Source organism: Pieris brassicae, chromosome 5 (assembly GCF_905147105.1).
Source record: "Pieris brassicae chromosome 5, ilPieBrab1.1, whole genome shotgun sequence".
Classification (NCBI taxonomy): domain Eukaryota; kingdom Metazoa; phylum Arthropoda; class Insecta; order Lepidoptera; family Pieridae; genus Pieris; species Pieris brassicae.
This window is the reverse complement of record NC_059669.1, coordinates 1,735,725-1,762,584: the sequence shown is the minus strand read 5'-3', so window position 1 is coordinate 1,762,584 and position 26,860 is coordinate 1,735,725. Positions and strand designations below refer to the sequence as shown.

The following is a 26,860-nucleotide window of genomic DNA, read 5'->3' as shown; positions in this document are numbered from 1 at the left end:
GATTTGAATAAATATACTTAAAAATAAATAACTTATCCGAGTATTTCTAGAATAAACATCAATATAATTATTGTTATAATACAGCTGTGTACATGACCAACATTAAAAAAATAGAATTCCATATATCGGAATTTATCAGAATATTTATCTTATTGCACCGATAATAATAGCACCTATCCATTGCTTTTTTTATAACTAATTTTGCATTTCCACAATTTTTCCTGTTTTCTCATCAACACCATCTATTATTACCGGTTCTTCATCTGGTGTTGCTACATCAATATTTTCGTTGATATTTTCAACCATTTCACTTATTACCTTATTTTTGTCATTGGCAAGTTCTAACATTAGAGTTTCTAGTTTTTGTGCTTTTCTTGTTTCATTATGAGTAATGAGGGCACATAAATGTTCCGTTAGCAGTTCTTTTTTCTCCTTCTCCTTTTGTAAGTTTATCTTTGCTTGCAGAAATTCCTTTTCTATTCTCAAATAATGTTTTCTGAAAAATAATAGTAAACATAAATGCCTTCTGAACTAGTACAGCTTAGGTAATGGTACACTGTTGCATGTATTCTATTAACAAGAGTATAAATGAACACTACTATGCCTTCTCATAATGTTTACTTTTCGTTTTAGGTCTTAGATCATAATAACACTTTTATTTTGACTAGCCCATGTTTGTTGTAATCCCCAAATCTAATAAAAAGATTGCTTTTAGTTGCCTGTTCTAGCTTTACTTGGTTGGACATTGATTTAAGCGAAGTTTAGGAATAATGTAGTAATTTTAATACTGAAGATTTTTTTAAACTCTCCCATAGTTTTTGAATCTGTTCTTTATAAATATACAGAAATATAAATCAATCTTTTTTATAATATTAGTTTATCAAAATCTATAAAATATAATAAAGTGTCAACAAAATCTATAAAAATAAGTAAAATTATATTAATAAACTTACTCTGATTCTGAATAGGTGATACATGCTTGGTCTATTTTCTTTCTTAAAACAGCAACATCTTGAGAGAACTGGCCATCTAGTACTTGCAATTCTTTCTTTATCTTTTCTAGTTTTTGTACCTCCTCCTCTGTTTGTTTTGTCCTGAAATATTAATTTAGTAACTCAATCATAAGTTCTAATCAGTACCGAGGCATGAGACCTACTAAAAACCAAACAAATTAGATAATTTTTAATGTATTATGTTGAGTTTTGTTAACATAGCTTTTACACATTGAAAGAAAACACCTTTTAACCGGATTGAAGCTATGTATATATATATGTGAAATTATAATTATTTAAGTTTATCTAAATAATTATAAGTTTATACATATACATAGATTCAATCCAGTTAAAAGGTGTTTCCTTTCAATGTATATTCTGTTATTAGACTGGCAGTTTGAGGTTTTAAAGATAAGAACAAGCCATGGAGACTGACATCCACCTTCTTAGATGGTTAACAAAACTATAAACATTAGTTAGAAGCTCATAAATCATATTGCCTTTAACAAATAAAATTTTGAAATTATTGCTTTTTCTCTTTTCTACACCGACAACCTACCATATTGCTTTTGTTATAAGATGATAAAACTTATTTACCATGGTTTTAAATTGAGACTGATCAAACTATGCCACATGCATGTTATCCCAAAAATGATAAAACACTTGAATGAGATAAGGTTTGTTAGTTGAGATAAATAGATATTATCTGTTAAGAAAATATAAATTTCTACCATCAAAGTATAAGGTAAGTAAAGTCCCTAAAGTAGCTAAATCCTATTTTTGGTGTATTGTAGGATTTTCATAATTTAATTGTATCTTAAGAATGCATTAAACATGTTCAAATATAAATTCATAACATATATACATAACACAATTTTTAATAAGTAAATACTGAGATAGTTTTTACTGTATGCACCATGATGTATACAAAAAATTGTATGTGCCATGGCTGTAAAACTGTTTAATCACCTACATAGAAGTTATCAATCACTTGTAATTCTTTCAAGGTGATAAAAAAAATTAAAGTCAAAGTGCCTTTATAGTGTAGGACTATATTTTTATTTGGACTATAGATTTACATAGATTGTAGATAATTTAAGTTTGAAATTATTTTATATTCTTAATAAGACATTGTAAAAATTTATATGACATTTGCATGCCTATTTATATATGGCTGATTGTGCGGATATTTGTTATTGATCAATCTAACCACTGTACCGCTATCTTGGCAAATTAATTAAATTAAACGATTATTATTATTATATTTGAACATGAAAATATTATAAAACTAATGTCTTTGTAATAGCTGAGTGCCAATATCAGGAATTACTGATTTAAATTTAAAAACATTTTATGATTTTAAATTTAAATCAGTAATTTTTTCTAACGGCTAAACTATCATGGATCATACATGGTTCAGCCGGTCTTAAGAAATACAATACCTGTCAGCTAAAGCCTTAGCCAGCATTTCTTTTCTTTTCTTATTCTGTTCTTCCATTAACTTTTGTCTGAGCTGTAGTTCTTCCAACTTAACTTTGTGAGTAGCCAACTCATCCTCTGTGTAGTCAATAACTTTGACAACATCTGGAGTTATAACTGTGGTATTTATTCTACCTTCTTCTGAAGTTTCACAATCTCTGACTTTTCTATTTTCAGTATTTTCGTTCATATATGTAATTCTATCTCCATTTACGTCAAATTCTTCGTTAGAACCATAGGTCATATTATTTTGAGCATCACTGGGAGATGTTGGTGATTTTAAACTAAGTTTACACCTATCAAATGCATCACTATAAACTTCATCAGATATTTGGTTAGACAGAGTTGGCAGTTTTTTGGCAATTCTTCTTGATTTAAATCCAACCTTTTCTATTCTTCTAGCAATTCCTTGAATTTGTTCTGTAAATTGTGATAAAAAATGTCAACAGCATAGAGATAGTTTAGTAATAAAAATAACTAGTTAATTACACTATCATATTCTAAATGTAGTGCCGCATGAGACATTATGTTATTTTGTTTTGATTATAAAATTGTTAAACTTCTAGTAAAAAGGTAAGGATAATAGTAGAATCAATCAAGGCATAATAGAAAAAAAATTAGTATATGAATATTAAACAAATATTATTCAATTATCATCATTCATACTAGATACTAAACTAGTTAGTACTTAGTGGTAGAAGTCCTTTGCACTTTGTCCTTAACACTCACCACTCACCACATACATGAAACAGCAATTAGCTAATACTAATAACTTTTATCTCGGTGAATATCCGGCACAACGTGGGAAGATATTTTACAATATACCTAATAAATTTAATTTAATTTAAACTTCTAATGAACTACACGGAACTGTAAATTTAGGAATAATAAGAAGTTTATAACGAGTACTCATGGGAAAATTTTCTAAGTAATAAACAATTGAAATTACCGCTGTTTATATCTCTTTCCCCTGATTTGATTCGCTTCAAGTCTTCTTCGCTAAAACCGGGAAACGTTGAGGTCATAATTGGACGTACTACTTATTTATTCTTCAAACATTAGACCAGTAACTTTACAAAGGTATTTCGAGAAGGATTACACAAAAAAATATCTAGTTTAATTTTTGTAACCATATCTAGAAAGAATATTAAAAGTATCTCAGCATCTTGAGTTGTGATCGTTGTTAACGTATTGACCGATGACGTAAACTGCTATTGTCAAGAGTCTATTCGCTGAGTTGACACTGACTGTATCTAGATCTTGTCATTTATCATTTTAAATTGAAACACTGACAGTTTACCGTTACATGTAAAATTTTGTGGTTATATTTACAAATGCATCAAGGCAACGTTGAGATATTCAATAAAACACCTAAAGGTTTTAAAGAACTAAGGCCACTACAATTTACTGTAATTAAAATACGTGAATAGGCCTATCAGACTCTATTAAAATGAGTAAGTATAAAATTTCTCTGCGAGAATCAAGACATGACAAAAACGTGTTAAATGTTCTGTAATGTAATTTTAGGCCTTATATTGAAGAAAATCCGCGACGTGGACCCCAACAATAGTGAAGCTGTGAAAGAATGTGTTACAGTATTTTTCCTAAATTTAATAAAACAATCTGAACCTAAAAGATGGCTTAAAGCATTGGATGATGTTATTCGCCGGTAATTAACCTTAAATACCATTTGACCCTTGCAAAACAACAATTTAGTCATTGAAAGAATACTTTTTCAACTTGCAATACTCTCTCTATTTTCTAAATAAGGCCTAAGTACTGCTTTCTTCTTATTACTCTTAATATCATCTTTTTAAGACTACCATTTTGCAATGTTTTAAACTTTATCCATATAACCTAAGTTAAAAATTACGAATCCTACCTACCTAATAAAATATATAAAGTCTTTTTTTATTTTTAGCTTTCCAAAGTACTGTATATCTCATAGAGGTGTTATAGAGAATTTCATTGTAAGTTTTCTAAGCTCAAACAAGTATCACAATGTCATTGAAGCGGCAAAATGTACTCACTCTCTACAACAGGTAATTTCATTCTTGCTGTATACATAGTTTCTAGACAAGTCATGGCCTCTTCTGACGTGCTACAATTTTTTTTGTTTGTAATTTTACTTGGAGTGTGCTTTACCTACTTACCCATAAACTTTGCAAATAATATGACATATTTGAACATTTCAATAGGCAACATCAAAAAGTCCCTTTTGTTTGTTATTTTATATGAGCTATGCACTGCTGTATTTGTAACCTGTTGTTGTTTATAGGTTCGGCCACCGCAAGAGAAGACCTCTACACCTAAGTCTTGTTGGAGAAATCAGATGACCTTACTATGTTCAGTAACACATAACTTAATTGACAAATTGTTCCCTGATTCTCCTAGTATGTATACAAATAACTTAGAGGTAAATAATTTTATTCTGTTTCTACACCAGGATTTTTTTTGATGACACTTAAACATTTTTTAATTTAGTTTAATAGCTGTAAGCAGTGTAATGGTGTCCCGCCTTTTTTAAAAGAATTTAATGTAATGCTTTATATAAAATAAAAAAAACTGTTTACACAGATATTAGTAGACTTATATTTTTCTATATTTCAGAACAAATTACAAAATATAACAAATACACCATTGAACACTGCATTATCACAGCTACATATAGCAGGTGGAAAAGATGCTGAAAGAAGAAAACGTTTGATTACACGACTTGAGAACATTTTTGTTTTTATTCAAGCAATGCTTGTGTAAGTGGTACTGCCTTATTCAACATACTACAAGCTATTTAATCTGTTGTCATCATAACATTTTGCATATGAATAAATGTGATGAAACATAAATGCATAGTGAATACTTCTAAGTGAGTTTCAGTCATATTTTTTCACTATACTTCACCTCAGTCAGCCTTGCAAATTCAAAACATGAATGGACAACAGATTTAAGCAAAGCTATTGAATGAATAAAGTTAAAGACGAAAACAAATGTATTCTAAATAATATTAATGAACCGTGCTTCCCAAGAGCATTACTAGTTGACTCTTTAGGGGCCGGTAGAATTAGCTACAGAGTATTGACAAAGAATGAGTTGTTTAGAGCTACTGAAAAATTATATTGGTCTTGTACTGTAAATGCGGTATATGTAAATACCGCATTTACCATGGAGAGTGTTCAGAAGAGTTGTTCGGTCTAATACCCGCAGCTAAGTTACATTGTCGGACATCAAGGTAAAATAAAAAATCCCATCCGTATCACCTCGACGTCCGACGTTCCACGACTGAGCGTTTTTCAAGGCAGTTTTTGCCACGCACCACCACTATGTGGAGCCAACTGCCCACTGAAGTATTTCCGAACCAATTCGACTTAGGGACCTTCAAGAAAAGAGCGTACAAATTCTTAAAAGGCCGGCAACGCACTCGCGAGCCCTCTGGCATTGAGAGGGACCATGGGCGGTATCACTTAACATCAGGTGAGCCTCCTGCCCGTTTGCCCCCTATTTAAAAAAAATCTATGTGTGCTTGTAATAAAATTCCTATTTAACTGCTGAACCGAATTTAATGAAGTACTTTGTGTGCATTCAAGTTGCATCAAGAATAGTTTAGACATATAATTAAATTATGTAAGACACTGGTAGCATACATTAAGCATTAAAATATATCTTTTTACAAATTAAATTAAACAATGATTTTCAACACCCTTGGCTGAGTTGATCATTGTGCAAAGTTGAAAGGATAAGGGAAGAAAAATAATCAGAATCCCAGTTTGTCTGTCCCATGCCACATCAATACTAAATTTGAACTGAAATTTCAGGGAAACTTACCCAGTAGCAAAGCCAATACAACCACAATTAATACTTGACATTATAGTTCATGCTTTAACCATAGCTCGTGCTGTAGGACAATCCTTAAACAATATTGCTCAAATGAAGACGGCAGCCTTGAGAACTCTAGATGCCTTAATAGCATGGTAAGCTTTAAGCTAAATTTGATATATAATGATTCTTTTCTTTGTAATGACATATAAATTCATTTTTGGTAATTTTTTATGTTGTTATATTATTTATGTATGTTATAATATATTTACGAGAACTTATGGACATATAGTATTGTTAAAAATTAAAAATAAATTTATGTTTCGAATTATGTAAAAGTGTTACTCATTATGTACTTACTGACTTTTATACACTTTCTTTTTTAATATTTCATAAAAACTAGACTGTATACTAGACTACAATTCAAAGCAAGCAAACAATATTTTATCCAGATGTAAATTTAATGAAAGGAATAAGTTCATAAGGGAGCGATCAACTATTACGTCACGCAAGTTTTGGAGATTCTTGACCCCCCCCCCCCCTGAAACGCGCCGTAACGTTTCTGTATCCAATAGTAAAACGTTTCGTGACCAACCTCAGTGACTCTTTATATCTAAAACTTATCATTATGTGGTGTAAAGTACTAGAAAGTGGAAAATAAAATATTATTATTATTATTGAATTAAAATTGTCAATATACAATAACGCGTAATTAACCCCCCCCCCCCAAATTCGTTACGTAATACTTGAACGCTCCCTAAGTAAATATTACAAATATATTAATAAACTACAAAAAAACATTTGTTAAACTGAATAGGTTTTTAAGTCTTACGTCTCTTTGTTGCGCTGTGATGAAATAAAGGAAAATCTGTTTTATTCCAGCCTAGGACCGCACCTTATTCCATACTCGCCCCTTGTATTCAGACTTGTGATGCAAACTTTACGCTGGACTTCTGACAACCCTACAAAAGAAACTAAGTAAGTGATCTATTATATATAAGTATATAACAACGTCAAGCCGAAAGTTGGTAAAATGTGCTGAAATACATTCAAGGCGTATTAAATAGTTGTTTCGTTTATTTAGATCTTGAAGATTTTTCATATTCCAATTATAGCCATGCTTGCAGTTTTTATTTGGTTTAGTTTGTTAAATTGTATAGAATCGTACGCTTTTTTAAGAAAACAAAATAAGTTTCGTGAATAAGATACCCCTTTAGTAACACTCTGGATATCATGATTCCCCCCAAATTTGGAGGAATAATCCCTAAGTATACAGTCTTTCTTTGATCTTTGTTATACATATACTGTGAGTCTAAAAAGTCACTACACTAAATTTGGTTTCAAGAGCTGTCAAACCATATTTCCTGCATGAAGTTTGACATATACAAATATGTCAAACTTCAGGGCTCAAGAGGCGATTGTGTCTTGAAAAGACATAGGGGTTTGAAATGTTACCCATAGATAGATAATTTTAAATACATAATTCTCATTAGTAGCATTTTGAAGTCAGTTTTAGTTTTTTTTATGAATAATTAAATGTGGGTATTTTTAGATCTGTTCGTTGCGGTGCATACAACACTCTGAAAGGATGGCTCTCTATACTTCACGTACATAAAATGGCCGACAGCCGAGCGTCAATGGAGGACGAACTGACAGCACATATTATTAATGATATAACACCGCCCAAGAAACTCGTTCAACTTACTGTGAGTACCTATTAATTCATTTTAAAAACTACGAAAAACCATTAAAGAATTCATTATCGGACGTCGAGGCAGGGCTTACATGGGCAGCGGTATCACTTAACATTAGGTGAGCCTGATCGCCATACATGTAATATAAAACAAGAAACATTTTCTTATTTTTAAACATTGATGTTCACATTTATTAAGCCCCATTAACCTGATAGGGGCAGACAAATTTCTGTCTTATAGATCAGTGAATAAGTATGGGAAGAAAAAAATAATACGTTTTTTATAACCACAACTTTCCATGACAATCTTAGTCAACCGGTGTTTTTTGATGTGATAACTTTTTATGGAAGGGTACAGCGCTTCGTTACGTAACGCGTTACGGCGCCAGTCTGCCCAGCTTCCCTTTCTCTCATGCATACGACAGCGGTAGGCAGGCTACTTCTCTCTCACTCTAACCCGCGGCATTAGCCGCATTTCGTATATCGTATTTATTATATTTTTAGCCATATAACCTCAAACTACCGTCGTTTTTGGAAGTGTTTATTTCATTCTGTTTCATTCATCATATACTTTATATGATGAAAGAAACAGAAGATGATCTTCGAAACAGAATCAAATAGTTTCACTTAGATTAGTTTATCACTTATGTCCGGAGTCCAGAGAATCACTCATTTTTTTAATATTGAATATTTTCGAACGATTGCAGATGGGACCTCAGCCAACCAAGAATTTAAGTAAAAAGGCCAGAAGGAAATTGGCAACCACACAATTGCAAGAAAGTACTATAGCAACACACATTCCTGGAGAGAAAAATAAAAATATTGAGTAAGTGTTTTTTTTATCAATGTGCGTCAGTAAATGCAACGATTTTTTTATTCCTGACATTATAATTTACAAATATTGTACTAATAGTACAGCTAACAAACCCTATTACATCAGTAGTTCCTAAATTTGTGTCACATGTAAGTCTAGAATTGTATTTTCTAGATATATTTTATTAAGACATATAAAAAAAAAATCAAGCCCGCATGACTTCAAATGATTCCCCTTATAATTGTTAATTTTTGTTTACTGGCAATACTAATATCTATGACAGCGCTTTTACCGGCGAAGCAAAGTGTATGGCACTGTAATCCTGGCGATGTTATGATATTGATTATGATTCAAGTAGCTACAGGACTCACTGTAGAATTTCTTAACAATAATATAAAAGATAATTAGCTATTTAAGACACTGAACTGCATGCATTTTTATGTTTACGGGTACCAAAACCGTTTTACAGTCGTGCTACATTTGTTATTTTCTTCATTACATTGTCTATGGCCATTAACCTATTTTGAGTTATGACTTTAAAAATGACAAACGAATTAAAAAAAAAACATTTAGATTGTAGTTTTCGACTTAATTGATATTTGTAGAAATCTTTTTATATTTTTCTTTTCTTTGTATGTGGGTAAAGAGACCTTTTGGACAAGTCTGAATTTCGGCAGAAAATAGTTTTTTTTGAAACAGAAATCTCTACTTATGGTTTCTTTATAGTCTGTTTCACATTTGTTTTTTGGTTATGGCATCGTTCTTCGTTTCTTCTTTCACACCTCCTATACCGTGCAAAGTATCTTGCTTTGGAATTCCTTACCAATTGATAACAGACGAGCTCAATCTTTAAATTTATTTAAAAATCTTCTTTTTTATCATTTTTCTTCTGCCTTGTAATTAGTACTTAAATATATATTAATTGTTTCTCAATTATTCTTTGGATTACCTTTTACATTTTTGTTTATACATATTGTTACGAGCTAGGGGATCGGATAGAAAATGCCGTAGATTTATTCAAGGGTTTATTTCTTGAAAAATCAATGAGGAATTTATGAGCACAAATTAATCGCAGAGATGCACTAATTACACACAAAAACACAGTCACTTATTACTTCACTTATGCACACTTCACAAAGTACTTTATCACTTGTATTCACTTTATTCGCACTTTATCGCTTCGGTGTTTCGCTCTTGTTATCGCATTCAAAACTAAAGGACTAGTCGCGTTTCGGCTCGCTTATATATCCCTGGGAATAATTCTAAACAATATTCGAGAACTCTCTAGACGGGTTTGCAACTGCGTAGCGATTTCACAATTCTAGAACGTCCGCACTCTTTGTCTCTTTCGCACGTTACTCCGTCCTTGTTGTACGGCGTTCTAGAGTGCTCAGTCTAGTTTCGAGAAAGTTCTGATCTTCTCTCTCTCTCTCCTATCATTTCGTCCTTGTCTCACACCTAGAAAGTTTGGTCTAGAATATTCCTTCATCAAAGGGGTATAACTAGGCCTGAAAACGCCTGAAAACGGGTCTCCTGAAAACTGCACCACTCGACTACACATGTTCTGAACCTGACTGAAAAAATGTTTCATCTTCCTGAAAACTAGGGTAACATTATGGAAATTACAATTTTCTAATATGTGATTGACCCTCTCCTGAAACGGTCAGAAATCGTATTACAGCCTGCTGAAAAGTTCTCTAAGTAGTGGAAAAATCTAGAAACATTGCAGTCGACCCGTCTTCGTAACAATATTATTATTTATATATTTTTTTTAGATTTTACTTTATTTAACTTTAGTTACATGTTATTATTGAGTTCTTTTGTTAATTAATTATGCACTTTTTGTACTTTACCCTCTGTAGGTGTTTGTTTTTCTTTATTGCTCCATATTAGGGTTGCCTGGAAGAAATCGCTTGTTAGCGATAAGGCCGCCCGTTGCCTAATAACTTATGTAACCTACTTGTTTTATTTGTATTATTTTGTATATTATGGTAAACGAAGTGTAAATAAATAGATAGTCCACAACTCATTAATAAGGTTTTTAATGAGATAACCATTAAATAGATAAGAAATTCACTATACCCACCATAAACAGAGCATAGTGTTTATAACTTTGTAAAAATCTAGAAAATGGCGGGCTGTGTAGCTTTTTCATAGAATTTTTAATTTGTTGCTTCACGTGTTGGGGATTTTTAGTGAACAATATTGTTGAGACAAGGCGGTCCACAAGCATGGCCGGAAGGTGCATAATGAAAAAGAAGACTCAAACTCCGAAATTTAATTTTTTCTTTTGTTTCTAGATCTAAAGAATCAAATGAAGTAGCTCTGGCGGCTTTAGAATGTGCGGAAACTCTGTTTATTGTCTGTGGGATATTTTTGAAACCCACAACGCATAAGGTACTTTTAACCATAAATAAAAAAAATATTTTAAATACATTTAAATTTCAGAAATGAGTATGCACAACTATTTTTAACTACTACTACTACTACACTACTAATTTTAAACTTAGACAGCTAAATATTGTATTTAATTTGATTGAAAATAGGATCAAAAAAGGAAATCTTCTTTTTAATGTGGGCAAACTTTTCTTTTCTCTTCTCACAGTGGTTGCCTGGAAGAGATCGCTCGAAAGCTATAGGGCCGCCAGTTGCCCTTTCATTTAATTACGTTCAATTTTTTTATATTGTAATGTAACGAAGTGTTAATAAATAAAATTATTAAATTTAGTACTACACTTTGGAATCCTAAATATCCAAAGAGATACAAATATATACATATAAATGCAATTTCCTTACCTTACAGGACAAGCAATTAAATTATTAAGAAATACTGAAGGCACTTTTATAATATGAAACACAAATATGTCGAATATTAATATCATACTGAGCGAAATTTTACTTATCATTGTATGATCTATGTCAACAGATATATATTTACGTGTATATAAGTCTTAAAAAACATGCAATCACCTTTATGGTAAGATTCAGAGACTTACCTTAAAAATCAATACGTTTTTGACAAATCCAAATGTCAAATTTACCAATTTATGATTAAAAATGGCGGGAATATAATCTATAATTGAATCGTCAAGTTCATAATAAAATTGATAAAAACAATATTTTCAGATATTCCAAGAAAGGCTAGTCCGTGAATGTTTCAATCTATCGTCATATGAGGACAACCAGGCAATATTGCTTCTACGGAGCCTAGAAGCCTGCAGGAAAACTACTCCGAACACTGTACCCCCACCCACACAGTACTGTCTGCATTTGTATAGTACAAATGTTACTTCAAATCAACCTGAGGTCAGTTGTGTATACATTTTTAATTTGCAAACTTATTATTTATGTGTTCTAAATTTAATTGCTTATTTTATTATTTATAACTATTTTAGTGGATTTAAACGTGTTAAATTTGCACACAATCATAATTTATTGTTACGTTATATACGTTTCAACTATCTACAGTAAGAAAGGTACTAGAGGTTTTTAAATTTCGAATCCTAAATAAAAACTTTTAAATAAATAAAAAAATTAATTGTGGAAGTAATTCTCTATCCACAAATCGAATAATAAATATAACGAACCAATTCGACTTACGGCCCTTTAAGAAAAGAGCGTATTTTTTTTAAATCAATTCTCAGCCGTACCCCAGCCGAGCCTTTGGGCATGGAGTGGCATGGAGCGGTATCACTTAACTACAGATAAGCCTCCTGCCCGTTTGCCTCTCAATATAAAAACACTTTAGGACTAGGGTTAAATTCGGCGGCGGTTGTAGTATGGATATGTTCAGATATATGTTATATGAAACAACTGAGTTTTATTGTTTGAGCTTCTAACTAAGATTAGGGGTAACGGGGTTGCGACGCTGGATTAAAAAAAAAACTAAATTGACTTGATTAGAGTTCATAATGTAAGTGACACTTATGTTATTGGACATTATCGAAAGCGAATATTACGATTTATGAGTGTGTTGAAAACTAAAGTTTACGAACACAACGGTCGATATACCGGTTATATTGACCAAAATCAACGGTTCAACGGTTGTTAATAACAACGTCATCGGCTGTTACGACTATCGGTTTTTACGACCAAATATGAGTAGTTCCTTCCGATGTCGTTATAGCAGATTTTGACTGTATATATGTCGCGGTAAAATAGTTAAATCAGAGAGTTAATTGAATCTCTAGACAGTTGATTAAAAATCGATTTCGATCGATTTAAATAAAGCAGCGTCGAAAACGTTTAACTATCTGTCTGGCCGAAGGCCAGCGTGTTGATTAATAATGTAAAACAAGACTCCGCCATGATTATTTCATTTGTTATTGTTATTTCGGTGTGATCGTGAAGAACTGAGAGCTTGGAAATGGTTAGATTAGGTTAGTCTCGTTGCCTAGGAACGTTTAGGAAACTCGTTAAATGTTTCGTTCACTCACTTGTCTGACTGAACTTTAGCGACTTGATTGAATATCGATCTTTAATTAACTGTCTAGAGATTCAGTTAACTCTCTGATTTAACTACTTTACTGCGACAATATATATGTAACTAAAGTAATGTTCGGTTACGTAACTTTAGATTGTGTTTTATTGCTTAACTTGACTCAATGATGCAGCTACCTCCTAGACATGAAGATTAATTGAAATTTAAAAAAAAAATCAAATTTTTAGATCGCAACATTTTGCTCGAATGCAATACTAGACATCAGACTCCACTTGCATTGTTCACCGCCATCTCTGAACTTCGCCTTACAAATCTTTGAAGAAAAGACGGACAAACGCAAGAAGGTTTCTGAGAAAAATCGTGCAGTTTTGGAATCGCTTTTGGGGAAAAACAAGTAAGATACTAATTATAATTTATCTTTCTCTCTCTCAATCTCTTCTTTCTTAGATGGTGTTGATGTATTTATTCGTTTTTAGGTTTTAAATTGAAATTATTTGTTTCCTTATCACTTAACAAATAAATAGAATATATTTCCGGTAATTTGGATTCATAATTAGATACTTATATTAATTCTATTTAATTTTATAAAATTGTAATAATATTTTTATCCGAAAAGATAATCATATAAACAGTACGTAACTGCTACTTTGTTCATAATACAGCGTGTTTTATTTATAGAAATTCAGGGCCGTCTAAAATGATTTTTATACGTATTCTTAAAGAAAAAACCAAAATCTACTATATGAAAAACCAGGGGCTCTACAACCTGTTTGGCCTAACCCTCAGATTTCAGTATCTGTTTCTTGATCATTTCTAATAGGCAAGTAGTAGTAGGAAAGCCGGTTTTCTCATATTGTTTTCCTTCAAAGTTCGTAGACAGAGTCCATCGGTGATCAGCCGAGGATCAAACCTACATCCTCAGGGAAGTTGAGTCACACGCTGAAAGAAGTAGGCCAACATTGCTCTCTCATCTACTGGGCGTGAATCCTAATTTTTTATATATTAAATTGGTTAAATAATGTCAAATATATTTTTTCAGACTACCTCCTCCGAATGATCCTAGTGATATAATTACAATAGCTGATGAACCTGTAAATAAAAAAACAAAGCTAAGTGAAGAAACAGAAAGAATCAGTCTGAGTAGTGAAAATATAAGTTCAGTAGAAATAAGCGATGATTCTGATTCAGAAGTCATACAAGAAGTTGATGTTGAAATACGTGAACTAAGCGATATAGAAATGCTAGAAGTAAATGCTGAGACTAACGCGACCGAAAATAATAAAGAGATCAGTATCGAAGACTCGGTAAATATTGTAAATGAATTAGATAAAACACCGAAAACAGATTTGTCTGATATTTATAATATGGCAACACAGATATCAGAGTGCACTATTTCTGAGAATGGAACAGATAAAAATATTTATGATATAGCAACACCTAAAACAGCTAAAGACAATAATTTACCGGGGGATGTTAATGATACAGCGAAGCAAATTCCAAAAGAGAAAAATACTATATATGAAGCATCCACGCAACTTCCGTTGAACAACTCAATAGATACATTAGATGGTGATGATGCAACGCCATCATTAGAAGTGACCTATGACTATCCCAATACAGGAAATGAAAAAATACCTGTTTTAGAAAAAATTGAAGATTCAAATCTACCATTGTCAAACGAGACAGATGATATTCAAATAACTTGCGGGCAAGTCCTCAACTCACAAGAAGAAAAGATATGTGATTCTGGGAAATCGAAGGAAAATTTGGAAATTGTCGAAAACGCAGTCCAAAACGTCAATGTTGAAGTTAGTGTATGTGATGCAAATGTACAGAAAAAAGGTGCTTTATCTGTGGAAGAGATGATGGCTGATTTTGTCGATGAAGTGCAAGATGAAACATAAATTCTATATGAAAAGTAGGGTCAATTTTTGCAGTTATTATTTAAGCTTAAACAATTTTTAAGGTACCTTTTACGTGTGAGACTCGGACGACGAGATTTACTATGCACTATGACACTTGTGTGTCAAAATCCATTAAATTTTTGACGTAGGGAGTCAGACTTACAGCTAAGTCTCGTTTCTGAATCTCACCCTGAGGCCCGTATTCTAGAATGCTTATCAAACTTTAATGTAGTTTATGTATGAAGTTTGACATATTGATAGCACTCAAGACAACTTGTTTCTTAAGATACAAATTAGAATGTGGTCCTTAGAGTAATTACTATCATTGCTTAATTTTAGCCATGCAAAGAGATCGCCTATCTTTTAAGAGTATTTGAGTGACTTGTTATTAAAGCATTTATCTGTTTAAAAATACTGAAGTTTTAATTAATGAATTACTTATTAATTTATCAATGTTTTCTAAAAAAACTATAATGTTTGACCAAAATATAATATTTTGGTCAGTCAAATATATGATGGTAATACAAATCCAAGTAATGATTGTAAATTGCTATAAAAATATGTTTTGATAATTTTTTAAAATAACAATTAATAATTGTTTAGTTTTGTATTTTTAAGAGGTACATACATACATTTTTGATTACTTTAGAAATGTACAAAATTTAGTAACAATAAACAATTTATAATATCGAGTAGTATTCATTCTAAAAGTAGGACAATTTTAAATTAAAAGGCTTAAGATTAATACAGACTCCTTTTTGATACTCGCCAAAGAATTCCGCCCTATGAATAAAAAGACCAATAAATTAACTACACAATGACGTAGCGAAAGGACATTCGCAAGATCTCGTCAGCCGATTGATTATATATGTCAGCTATACTTCATACGAATATATATTTCTTATAAAAAAATTGCAATATTTTCTTAAGACGTTTGGAGTTGGTCACAGATCAACGAGAATGAAAACAAATTGACAGTAATAACACATAAAATGGCATTTGACACCTATAAGTTATAGATGTCAATTGTCATTAAAAGAAAGGCGCAAATATGAAGTGAAGCCATAAATTTGTAAACAAATATATTTTTTTTATTTGTATCACAAAGTATGAAATCATCAATAAATGGAGTAATTTATAATTAAAATAACCGGTATTCACGAATTGATATTATGATTTTTAGGTACAATATTAATCCGCCATGGTAGTAGCCATAGGGTTTGAAGGAAGTGCAAATAAACTAGGCATTGGTATTGTGAGAGATGGAGAAATCCTGGCTAACTGTAGACGCACCTATATAACACCGCCTGGAGAAGGTCTTGAGTCTTATCTTAATATTTTATAACTATTTTAGAATATCTTGCCAACCAAATACATCTTCATGCATTAAAATATAGGTTATATTCTATTGCATGGCAGAACCATTCTATCAAATCTACATTTGTTTTAATCAATATTACTTTTAAGGTTTCTTACCTAGAGAAACAGCTGAACATCATAGGGAAAATATACATGAGGTTTTAAAAGAGGCTCTTGAACAATCTGGATTAAAACCTGATGAAATAGATGTAGTTTGTTATACAAAAGGCCCTGGGATGGGTGCACCTTTGAGTGTGTGTGCGATTGTAGCCAGGACATGTGCCTTATTATGGAACAAACCTATTTTAGGCGTCAACCACTGTATTGGCCGTATCCTTTAACTAAAAAGTTGATGACTTAATTTGTTATACTTATTTTAAACATTATGTGTTCCTTATCCACCCATCAGATATAGAAATGGGTAGACTAATAACACAAGCTCACAACCCAACTGTGCTTTATGTTAGCGGAGGTAATACACAAATTATAGCATACTCCAGGCAGAGATATAGGATATTTGGAGAGACAATTGATATTGCTGTAGGCAATTGTTTAGATAGGTAAAATACATTTTGAAAAGTTCTACATTATAATATATGTATTTGGGCAACGCACTTGCAAGCCCTCTGGCATTGAAAGTGTCCATGGGGCAGTATTACTTAACATCAGGTGAGCCTCTGCCCGTTTGCACCATTTTATATAAAAAAAAATTAATTTCTTCTTGAAGCTTGAAGCTACTTATCTTGATAAGTACATGTACTCTTTGCTATTATTATTATTACATTGAATCTCTTACAGGTATTCTTGCTTGGAAAAACAAATTATTATAATTTGAAACAAAAAATATGGCATGTGTACAGTTTTTGTTAAAACAACCTAATCTTTGGTTGTCATCCATTTATGGGGTTATTAACACCAGAGTTGGTTTACTTTTTTATTGTATTTTAGTTGTTTACGATTCTCTGAAAAGTCAAATATATCTCTGAAAGTTATTTTTTATATTTAAATTCTGTATTACAGATTTGCAAGAGTATTAAAATTATCAAATGCACCAAGTCCAGGATACAATATTGAACAGATGGCAAAGAAAGGCAAAAAATATTTACACTTACCATACTGTGTTAAAGGTATATAATGCCACTAGAATAATAATGTCTGGGTGCTGATTTAAAGTACTATTACTAATGTGCCAGTAAGTAATTTTGTATAATATTTTTTATATTCCAGGAATGGATGTAAGTTTTTCGGGGATCCTATCATTTATGGAGGACAAAATAGATGAATTGCTGAAAGACTATTCTCCAGAAGACTTATGCTACTCTCTGCAAGAAACAATATTTGCAATGCTGGTAGAAATCACCGAACGGGCCATGGCGCATTGTGAATCACATGAGGTCTGACAAATCCTATATTTTGCTCATTAGTAGAAACAGATTTTCTATTATTTTACTACATTGACAAGGGCTTATTAGATGACTGATAAGATAAAATATTTGTACTCATTTAAAAAGAGACAGTACTGTTACAACAACTAGCAATTGGGGGCATCACATTAATTATTAGATTTCTGAAAATTTAAATTTTCTAATAGGAAAGTAGGTAATTGGCCTTCTGTACCTGACACACACCAGTGATTTCCCTTTGAGTCGCAAGAAATTTTGCTTTCTTGTCAGATAAGCAAACATTGAATACTTACATCAAAAAAAAATCTTACACTCAATTTTAACCATAAAAAGAAATATAAAAATATATTCTAGGTCCTCATAGTTGGTGGTGTTGGTTGTAATGTACGATTACAAGAAATGATGGGTATTATGTGTTCAGAAAGAGGAGCCAAAATATTTGCTACAGATGAACGATTTTGTATTGACAATGGTGTAATGATTGCTCATGCTGGGGCATTAGCTCATGCATCTGGAACTAGGATGGATTTTAAGGACTCCACAATCACACAAAGATATAGAACTGATGATGTTTTTGTAACATGGCGAGAAGATTAAATTTAAATGTTGTTCAATTTTTTTTATTCTTTGAGACAAGGTATTATGTTATTTTAGATAATACTTTCCCTCATTTTTAAACTATAACCAACAAACATATATAGTATTTTGAATTTCTTGGCAATTTATAAAATACTTCAATAGCTATAATATAAAAAAGCTATTTATTTAAATTTCATTTTATTTAAATCATAACTAATTCAGACACATAAATTCACTTTATTTTGATCAAAATAACTCATAATCATTTCATTCACAACAAAATATTACAAACACTATATCTGTTTCTATGCACACAATTAAACTTAACAATACACATAAATAGAAATAATTTTCATAAACCATATAAATTGGAACCACAAATTAGTTTTATTTTGTAATTTCTATAGAATATATTTTATCAGATGCCTCTATAAATGAAATAATAACAATATTATAATATCTGTCTTTTCAATATGTAGTATTAAAAGCCTATCCACAACCCAATTATTATGAATGTTCTTTATCAGCTTATGCTTTACAAAAGAAACTCTATGATAAATTGCCCCAAATGTAATAAGCTCCAAACTGAATGCAAAATGCAGAAATAGTCAACCCGGCAAACAGGACTTATCCAATAAAACTGTAGTCAGATTAAATAATAGCCTTGCAACAAATATTGACTATTGGATTAAAGTAAATTGGTATCAATGCAATACAAAAACAAAAGAATTGAAAGAAAACAATTCTAAAGATTTGATAAATTAAATATTTCCACACCTTTAATTACAATTTTACCATTAAAACATTGGTCCTCTATATTATTTTAGCATTCTTCAGAATTAAATAATGATGTTGATAAAAAAACATTCATAATAGTATCAGCTATCATTTTTCCAGATTTCCAAAATTGAGTCTTGGCTATGTTGGCACTATAATTCAATACTGGTCTCATAAACTACTAGTCCCATGTAGGCCTGTATACATAATTATCCATGTGACCTGAAAGTACATTTTTGTTTGAAATTGTCAAAGATTATTTATCAGTATCGTGTTTCATTGACACTGTTTTTGTTTGTTATTTTATTTGTAATATATTAAAACTAATATTTAAACAAGCTACATCGCTTTTGGCAGTAATTTAAAAATAATTCATCAAATTATAGGATAATCTGAGAGTACTTACTAAGAAACCAGCAAAAGATGTCATAAATCCCTCTTTGGTTATTTCCCACATTCCTCCAAACTCTTCTTCATCTACATTTTGTATACTGCTTACATAGAAATATATTACTGCTGCATTCACAACCACAAATCTGAAATGAAATACAAAATTATTATTTTAAAAATTTAAAATATCTATAGTTGGCATTTGCGCCCTACTAACCAGACAATTTTTTACTCATACTTGGCTTAAAGACTAGCTGACTTATTTAATAAATAATTACTTGTAGAAATATAGAGAAATAATAAAGAACTTACAACAGAAGTCCCAAGAATCCTTTTAATGGTAATAAACCCCAACAAAGACCCAATACAATGCCTATTGCCTGTCGCATCCAATAAATAACATCTAGAAACTCCTCCTAAAACAATAATTCCATTTTACCAGTCATCAATTAAATTTTTAATACGAAAATCCCGTGATAGCGCCTAACCTTGTCAGGCCATTCAGCGTTTGAAGAAAATGCTTTTTTCCATACTGAATCATTTAATTTAATTTTACTTGCACTATCTAACGTTTTACTTTTAGTAGACATTTTGGTTTTGTGTGATTATCTTCACCTTCTTTAATGATTTATTTCAATTCAATCAATAAATAAAAAGGATTCTACTAAGTTTATATCGTGAATTGAATTTGAACACGTCACTGTCATTTACATCTGATACGTCACGCTGACGTTTTTAACTGGTTCACTGCATTTCCTGTTCGTCCGGAAATTCTGTGTCAGCGCTGCCTCGCCACGTTTTCGACGAAAGTTGTAATGGTCTAAAATCCGGCTGCAGGATTAGTGCGCTCATCGGTTATTTGATAAAAATCAATTTTTTATGTATATTTATAGTTAGGAGAATGTATATAACCTATTCATTTACTCTGTTACGCCCCGGTGTTTGAGAAGGAGGCATTCGCTATCTTAGTCTGATAAATGATGTTATGCGTTAACTCTTTCACTCTACTTTGAATATTTATCATCTTTAACAGCCAGCAACCCTTATTATCCGATAATTAATAGAAAAAAAATAGCTTCAATTTGATATAATTTAATTAAAAATACTAGCGGCCAAATTTTGATAGGCAACTTAGTAGATATACATTCTCCTAATTATAAATATACATAAACATTTGGTTTTTAGCAAATAACCTATGAGCGCACTAATCCTGCAGCTGGATCTCGTACTATAAATATAATACAAAATATAAAATCTTTTAAATACTAGATGTATTTAAAAGATTTTATATTTTTATAAAAAATATGTGTCGAATAGTCCAGTTAAAGCATTTTAATTTAAGTGTTTTAACCGACAAAAAAAACAGGAGAAGATTATCAATTCAATGAGTAGTTATTTTGTGTAAGCAAAATTAAAGCCGGAATTACAATACGAAATTAGTGGCATGGATGCGAAATCAGTTTCTCGAATGTAGTTTCGATATATGCGAAACTAATTTTGTAAAATAATTAGTGACGCGTAATGTAACATACTGGTCCCCATCAACATCAAAGCTATTTTTATCTACATTAAATGTAGCTAAAGAGATGCCTCTCTATATACTTAAAATGAAGAAAAAAAATTGGTGGATTTGAAGATGGTTAACAAGAAAGCATTTGGATGCAATTAAGTAAGTCTCTGAATTAATGAAGATCCTGAGAGCTATAAAAACTACTTTCGAATAAGTGAAGATAAATTTATTTTTTTACTGAGAAGAGTGTCTAACAAAAATATTTATACCAGATAGATATGCCGAGGAGCTTATCGTTTACCAGCAAAACATAAACTTCAAGATACGCTGCGTTTTTTAGGAACTGGAAATAGTTTTGAGTCTTTATTATACCAATTTCTAGGTGGCACCAAAATACACACCGTGTCCGAAGAGCACAGACTGATGAAACTAATTTCATCTTTCGCCTTATTCTACGTTTGTAGAAAGAACGACTCTAACCATAGAAAAAGGTATAAGTAATACATTGAAAGTTATAACGCATTTTCTAGTTAAATAAAGTTTCGCAAAAACTTATTTCTACATAATTGAAATGGACATTTTTTAGTATAAATTTTGACTATGCTAACTTCAGGGTGTCGGTTTTTTGTGACTGTGCGCCGGTGTCGGGTTTTAGTGACGGTGAGCGCCCGCATCGTATAAATTTTCTCTCATAATTTTTCCCTCAGGCACCAAAAGTATATCTTCAAAAAAATTGATGTTTACCAAGAATCCAGCAAAAATTGTTTACCAGTGCAATACACATGCACAGACCATGTAATTTTTAACATTAGACAATTTTTAAGCATGTTCGTCTAAATTCAAATAAAACGCAATTTTGCTAATATTTTTTATTAAAAAAAAAGTAAAAAAGCTAAAACGGTGCCACTCTATTCTTTAATCTTATAACTCGTTCTTCCTCCATCTTCTTAGTGATATCCCAACATTCTTTATTTAATGTATCGAGACCGCGGGACAAACTGACAAGCCGCGCTAAAACTAAAAGCCTGTGCAAATCATCCGCAGAAACAGGGTTGTCATCGTCTGACTTACTACGCATTTCTATGAAATCTTCTTCTACAAACTGAAAGGATAAAAAATCTTAATTTTAACAATAACGATTCAGTTATCTCATTTCTAATTTAGAATCCCTTTATAATGTATATGTCGTAGTAAAGTAGTTAAATCAGAGAATTCATTGAATATCTAGACAGTTGATTAAAAATCGATTTAAATAAAGCAGCGTCGAAAACGTTTAACTATCTGTCTGACCGAAAGCCAGCGTGTTGATTAACAATTTAAAACAAGACTCCGCCATGATTATTTTATTTGTTATTTCGGTGTAATCGTGAAGAACTGAGAGCTTGGAAATTCTGTGTTTTGTTTTATTGTAAATGGTTTGGTTAGGTTAGTCTTGTTGTCTAGGAACGTTTAGGAAACTCGTTAAATGTTTCGTTCACTCGCTTGTCTGACGGAACTTTAGCGACTTGATTGAACTCTCTGATTTAACTACTTTACTGCAACATATATACCACAGCTTAAATATTAGTAAGTAAGATAGTATTTGTGCCAGTTTAAAATAGTTATTCCTATAAAAAGTAATAAATTTTTCAGTTACAATTTTCCTAAACTAATTATGTACTTTACCTGTAAATCATCTGAAATACTATACTTTACAAGTTTAAGACTCGTTAAATATATTCGTATTGAATTCATTATTTCTTCTTTAAGATAATAATTAGCTGCTTCCACGATGGCATCAAAAATGTCCAATGATGATTTTTCTGGTCTCAATGGAACATGATAGTCGCTCTGTAACAAGCCAATAATATCAAGCATGAAAATCTATATAATATGAATAATTTCAAGGCCAAGTTTCATATATAGCTCATATTCAAATTTTTTTAATACAGTTGCTCAAAAAGTGGCGTATTGCAGGGACTTATAGCGTTCGGGATGTGGGTTATAACACACTCGTGCTTTTTCTTTCCCAACTGTCAAAGCAATGTTTATTAAAAAGAAAAAACAACCACAAAGGTTTTACTAAAAAAAATCATAGAAGTTTGTATGATTCATGCAAATATTTCTAAAAAGGAGCTACTAATTTGTTACATGGTACTAATGAGTTTGGTTAGGTTTCATTTCATATCAACAAAAAAATTCTACTGAAGATTTGGCTGTATGGCCAGTTTACTTTGCCTACCCAGAATGGGTTAAAAAAAAAAAAAATGTCTGCTTATATTCTTTTACGGTTGGCGCCATTTTCCAAAACTGTTCTTGCAAATTGAGTTGTTTGTTGCACAAAATTAGTAATTTCAACGATATTTTATTTGAATTAACACCACCCGAACTCAGTATAATTGCACAAAATGCTTCGGAGAACATTTTACCGGAAAAATCAAAGTCACTACATATCTATATACGACGAATTTATTGCGTGGAGAGAAGAGTAAAAAGCAAATAGTTTTATATAATTGCTTAAAATAGTTGTTCAGTACACGTGCGGAACCGTCATTGCAACTTGTTCAGACTGTCAACCCTCACCTTCGGACATTTGTCGGAACTCTTTGCAATGACAGTTCTTTAGTTACCAGACACTTACCGGCAACAAACTCTTTCCTTCGGATAATACCAAAACTGATATATCTGAATCAAACTCCATTTTGTAATATTTGAAGTCGTACTCAACTTTCTGGAGCTTAATTAAATTACCAAGTGCAGCTATATTATTGACTCCGGTTGCATCTAACTGCCCTTGTTGCATCTGTGTCTCATCTAGAACTAGATGAGTGTGTTTGCTTAGTTGAAGTATACCACTTGTCAATCTGTTGCAGTCATAATCTTTTCTGAAATTAAAGAAATATAAAACATATACTATATTAAAAGTCAACACAGTGTTATAAATCCAACGAATAATCATTATTTGTATTCTTTTCTGTATATTTGTCAAATTAATAATTAATTTTTTTGTCCGGTAAGTGATCTGGCAAAAGTTCTATTATTTGCCTAAGGTGTTTATTTAAATTTTGTATTTCATTATTATATAATCTTGTTTTGCGGGACTAATTTCTTATGTTTGTTTTGTCTGTAAATTTTATTAACTTGTTGTGTAATCTTTTCAATTAAGGGTCACCTGTTACGACAGTATTATTTTATATGATTAAATCAATAAAAATAAAATAAACTTACTTCGGTAATAGGGCCATTGTGTTCATATTATCAACTGTTAACGGAAGATAATAACTCTTGGTAACAAACTGTTTTATAACATCATATAATTGTTTGGCATAATTTGGATAACGTTTTGTTGGTAGGTTTGACAGGTTGAGGCAAAACTGACCAAGTGTTATGGTATCTTGGCGGAGGTAACTGGAAAACAAAATACTGAAGCTTAAAAATTTAACTAATTTTGTCATCAAGTTTGTCAATTCAATGCAATGACTCTAACCATCTAGATGAATTCGTATGTTTAGTCCCCTGATTAATTCCAAATATAGAGAGTAGTTTTTGTATTGTTACAATTCTATATATATTGTTTGTGTTTATATCGGTTTTTATCTTAAGAAATAATTTTGTCCATTGTGCAGCATAACCAGAAAAGCGAATTACATGGATTTGATAAATAAACATATGAAAATTTAGTTCCTCAAGCAAGGCATTCTCCCGAAAGAAAATTCAGTAAAAACAACAACAACTCACACACAAGCTATAAGGTGGCAAATGAGATACTGTGCCGCCAATTCATCTCCCAACAATAGTTCTGTTAATGCTTTGAGTAGATGATCCCGAGCTGCATTTGATTCAACAAGCATATTTTCTGAAATATGTAAAAATCCTCTAAGTTACTTAATAATTTTTTAATTAATTTCACCAGTAATCAAGACAAGATATAACAAATTATCAAAGTATGTCTGAGTAAAAAAATTAACTTGGGGCAGCATCTATTTAAAAACATATTTTTTTGGAAAGCAAGCATAGGGAATTCAAGAATATGGAGACTGAGAATAGTATTCTATAAATCTTTCACCCTAGAGTTTACAGAGATATAAAATAGTAGTCAATTACTAATCAAAAACTTATAATAAATTAAAAACATACCTTGGTTAGCATCCGTAACTAATGGATTGCAATGCTCCAATTTCTTAACATAGACCACATGCAACCGAGGCACTAGGCTTGGTGGTGGATTGTGTGTTATTGTTTCTGCTTGTGTCTCATCACTTGGTTCCATGAAAGCATTGTTTTCAGGTTGAAATTCTCCAGATAATCCAGGGTCTACAGATAAAAATCCAACAACTTCCACCATATCATTTATTTTAAGATTCTCACTGTCATCATAGATCTGTAACAGTTATGTTGATACTTAGTAACATATTCTTTATATTATGCTACTTTAAATATATCCTGAAACCCATTTTCATAAAAACTGCATGTGTTATTTTTTTTATTGTAATTAATAAGTTTAATTTTAATTTAATTAAAAAATTAACATTATAGTCATGTCAAAGTCTAATTTTATAGTAGTAAAAATAATTTGATAAAGGAATTGGTTCTGTAGTTGCAATTTCCATATTTAATCTAAATGTTGTCCAACCAAATTGAACATTAAACTTCAATTACAATATAGTTTTGATACTTGTTCTAATAAGTATTGTGTATATTTATTTTAAAAAAATACCTTAATGATACACGATTTGCTTGCAACATCAGGCAATGGAAAGTTTAATAAATGCTCTCTGGATACAATATTAGATGGTTCTATGGCCTTGTCAGCTACTTTTGCTTCTTTTTTTCCTATTTCAGCTACTGTTACATCCATTGCATTTGAATCTTCCTCACAATCTTCATAACTACGCTTTAAATTTGTTGTGTTTAGTCTTTTTGAAGTGTTAGGCTGATCATTTAAATGTGATAAATGATTTTTGTCATCTTCAACCTTTTGTGCCCATTCATTTAAACCAGGTAATGACACAACTACCATTGTCTGTCTTTGAGCACTTTTTAAATTTTCAGTGTAGTTAATTTTTTCATTTTCCTATAAAAAAAAATTGTTAGAGGATACAAGTCAAAACCAATAATTCTAGTTAGAATTATCTCGCACTTACCAAAATAGAGGATGTGTCTGTGTATTTGCCAGACTTTGTTTTTACTTCATTGGTTATAGTATTAAACACTTCGAATTCCTCAAAATAAAACTCTGGGTTGTGCATATCTTGTACCATGCCCCGGAACCGTGCCAAAGTACCATCAGAAAGATTGTGTGAAGCATTTGAGTTTATGAGCGGTATCTTGAAATGACAAAAGGGTTAAGTGGAGGTCAAAACAATACAAATAATTCAAGAGAAAATGATATCTCACCTTATACCAATTTGGTAACTTAAAAAGTCTTTCCTTCCATTGTTCTTCATTTTGTCTCCAAACATCAGGAGTCACCGTTTCAAAATCATGCATACTCCGAACCATTGATACTATTTATTCAGGAACTGTTCAATGCTTTATTCAAGTTGCAATAACGAAGAGCGTTATTAAATATACACAAAAACGCTATCGCATACGGTGGCTCGGTAATCGAGAAAATAAGCACATGCACTCTATATACGTATTATTCTAATGTAAATAAATTATAAAATTATTACAAAATTTGCGCGCTAAGTGCCGTTGCGCGCGCCACTATAAAAGAGTTCTGAC

General features: G+C 31.4%; 5 protein-coding genes across 5 annotated transcripts; 2 read left to right on the top strand and 3 right to left on the bottom strand.

Annotated features, from left to right (window-relative positions):
- Window positions 1-34: 34 nt before the first annotated feature.
- On the bottom strand, window positions 35-3,664 carry LOC123710157 (RAB6-interacting golgin). Its single transcript, XM_045661893.1, has 4 exons — window positions 3,421-3,664; window positions 2,435-2,891; window positions 954-1,094; window positions 35-496 (listed from the first exon to the last, which is right to left on the bottom strand). Exons 1-4 carry the CDS (start codon window positions 3,494-3,496, stop codon window positions 196-198), a joined length of 975 nt encoding a protein of 324 aa, XP_045517849.1. The 5' UTR covers window positions 3,497-3,664; the 3' UTR covers window positions 35-195.
- Window positions 3,665-3,765: 101 nt separating this feature from the next.
- LOC123710195 (proline-, glutamic acid- and leucine-rich protein 1-like) lies at window positions 3,766-15,586 on the top strand. Its single transcript, XM_045661951.1, has 13 exons — window positions 3,766-3,925; window positions 3,999-4,140; window positions 4,393-4,513; window positions 4,750-4,887; window positions 5,082-5,224; window positions 6,284-6,439; window positions 7,167-7,262; window positions 7,837-7,990; window positions 8,685-8,803; window positions 11,092-11,188; window positions 11,918-12,097; window positions 13,460-13,626; window positions 14,272-15,586. Exons 1-13 carry the CDS (start codon window positions 3,922-3,924, stop codon window positions 15,134-15,136), a joined length of 2,382 nt encoding a protein of 793 aa, XP_045517907.1. The 5' UTR covers window positions 3,766-3,921; the 3' UTR covers window positions 15,137-15,586.
- A 584-nt stretch (window positions 15,587-16,170) lies between these two features.
- Window positions 16,171-18,512, top strand: LOC123709685 (probable tRNA N6-adenosine threonylcarbamoyltransferase). The gene is made up of 7 exons (XM_045661179.1): window positions 16,171-16,243; window positions 16,320-16,452; window positions 16,604-16,825; window positions 16,905-17,055; window positions 17,516-17,622; window positions 17,723-17,889; window positions 18,253-18,512. The coding sequence occupies exons 2-7, from the start codon at window positions 16,338-16,340 to the stop codon at window positions 18,493-18,495; spliced, it is 1,005 nt and encodes a 334-aa protein (XP_045517135.1). The 5' UTR covers window positions 16,171-16,243; window positions 16,320-16,337; the 3' UTR covers window positions 18,496-18,512.
- Window positions 18,513-19,273: 761 nt separating this feature from the next.
- Window positions 19,274-20,350, bottom strand: LOC123709722 (respirasome Complex Assembly Factor 1). The gene is made up of 4 exons (XM_045661245.1): window positions 20,133-20,350; window positions 19,957-20,060; window positions 19,661-19,790; window positions 19,274-19,476 (listed from the first exon to the last, which is right to left on the bottom strand). The coding sequence occupies exons 1-4, from the start codon at window positions 20,232-20,234 to the stop codon at window positions 19,426-19,428; spliced, it is 387 nt and encodes a 128-aa protein (XP_045517201.1). The 5' UTR covers window positions 20,235-20,350; the 3' UTR covers window positions 19,274-19,425.
- A 1,664-nt stretch (window positions 20,351-22,014) lies between these two features.
- On the bottom strand, window positions 22,015-26,850 carry LOC123710216 (mini-chromosome maintenance complex-binding protein). The gene is made up of 9 exons (XM_045661981.1): window positions 26,531-26,850; window positions 26,278-26,460; window positions 25,851-26,207; window positions 25,271-25,514; window positions 24,872-24,989; window positions 24,362-24,541; window positions 23,775-24,018; window positions 22,820-22,984; window positions 22,015-22,256 (listed from the first exon to the last, which is right to left on the bottom strand). The coding sequence occupies exons 1-9, from the start codon at window positions 26,633-26,635 to the stop codon at window positions 22,047-22,049; spliced, it is 1,806 nt and encodes a 601-aa protein (XP_045517937.1). The 5' UTR covers window positions 26,636-26,850; the 3' UTR covers window positions 22,015-22,046.
- Between the last annotated feature and the right edge of the window lie 10 nt (window positions 26,851-26,860).

What these genes read in the sequence shown, in the direction of transcription:
- LOC123709722 (XM_045661245.1), bottom strand. Translation starts at nt 20,234, where the DNA reads ATGTCTACTAAAAGTAAAACGTTAGATAGTGCAAGTAAAATTAAATTA. An exon ending in ACGCTGAATGGCCTGACAAG is followed by an intron (nt 20,061 to 20,132) that starts GTTAGGCGCTAT and finishes TTATTGTTTTAG; the next exon opens with GAGGAGTTTCTAGATGTTAT. An exon ending in CATCTTTTGCTGGTTTCTTA is followed by an intron (nt 19,477 to 19,660) that starts GTAAGTACTCTC and finishes ATGTACTTTCAG; the next exon opens with GTCACATGGATAATTATGTA.
- LOC123709685 (XM_045661179.1), top strand. Translation starts at nt 16,338, where the DNA reads ATGGTAGTAGCCATAGGGTTTGAAGGAAGTGCAAATAAACTAGGCATT. An exon ending in CGTCAACCACTGTATTGGCC is followed by an intron (nt 16,826 to 16,904) that starts GTATCCTTTAAC and finishes TCCACCCATCAG; the next exon opens with ATATAGAAATGGGTAGACTA. An exon ending in CGCATTGTGAATCACATGAG is followed by an intron (nt 17,890 to 18,252) that starts GTCTGACAAATC and finishes AATATATTCTAG; the next exon opens with GTCCTCATAGTTGGTGGTGT.
- LOC123710216 (XM_045661981.1), bottom strand. Translation starts at nt 26,635, where the DNA reads ATGGTTCGGAGTATGCATGATTTTGAAACGGTGACTCCTGATGTTTGG. An exon ending in CAGACACATCCTCTATTTTG is followed by an intron (nt 26,208 to 26,277) that starts GTAAGTGCGAGA and finishes TTTTTTTTATAG; the next exon opens with GAAAATGAAAAAATTAACTA. An exon ending in AGTTACGGATGCTAACCAAG is followed by an intron (nt 24,990 to 25,270) that starts GTATGTTTTTAA and finishes TACATATTTCAG; the next exon opens with AAAATATGCTTGTTGAATCA.
- LOC123710195 (XM_045661951.1), top strand. An exon ending in TTTATTCAAGCAATGCTTGT is followed by an intron (nt 5,225 to 6,283) that starts GTAAGTGGTACT and finishes CTGAAATTTCAG; the next exon opens with GGAAACTTACCCAGTAGCAA. An exon ending in CTAGATGCCTTAATAGCATG is followed by an intron (nt 6,440 to 7,166) that starts GTAAGCTTTAAG and finishes GTTTTATTCCAG; the next exon opens with CCTAGGACCGCACCTTATTC.
- LOC123710157 (XM_045661893.1), bottom strand. Translation starts at nt 3,496, where the DNA reads ATGACCTCAACGTTTCCCGGTTTTAGCGAAGAAGACTTGAAGCGAATC. An exon ending in GCTAAGGCTTTAGCTGACAG is followed by an intron (nt 1,095 to 2,434) that starts GTATTGTATTTC and finishes TTAATATTTCAG; the next exon opens with GACAAAACAAACAGAGGAGG. An exon ending in ATCACCTATTCAGAATCAGA is followed by an intron (nt 497 to 953) that starts GTAAGTTTATTA and finishes ATTATTTTTCAG; the next exon opens with AAAACATTATTTGAGAATAG.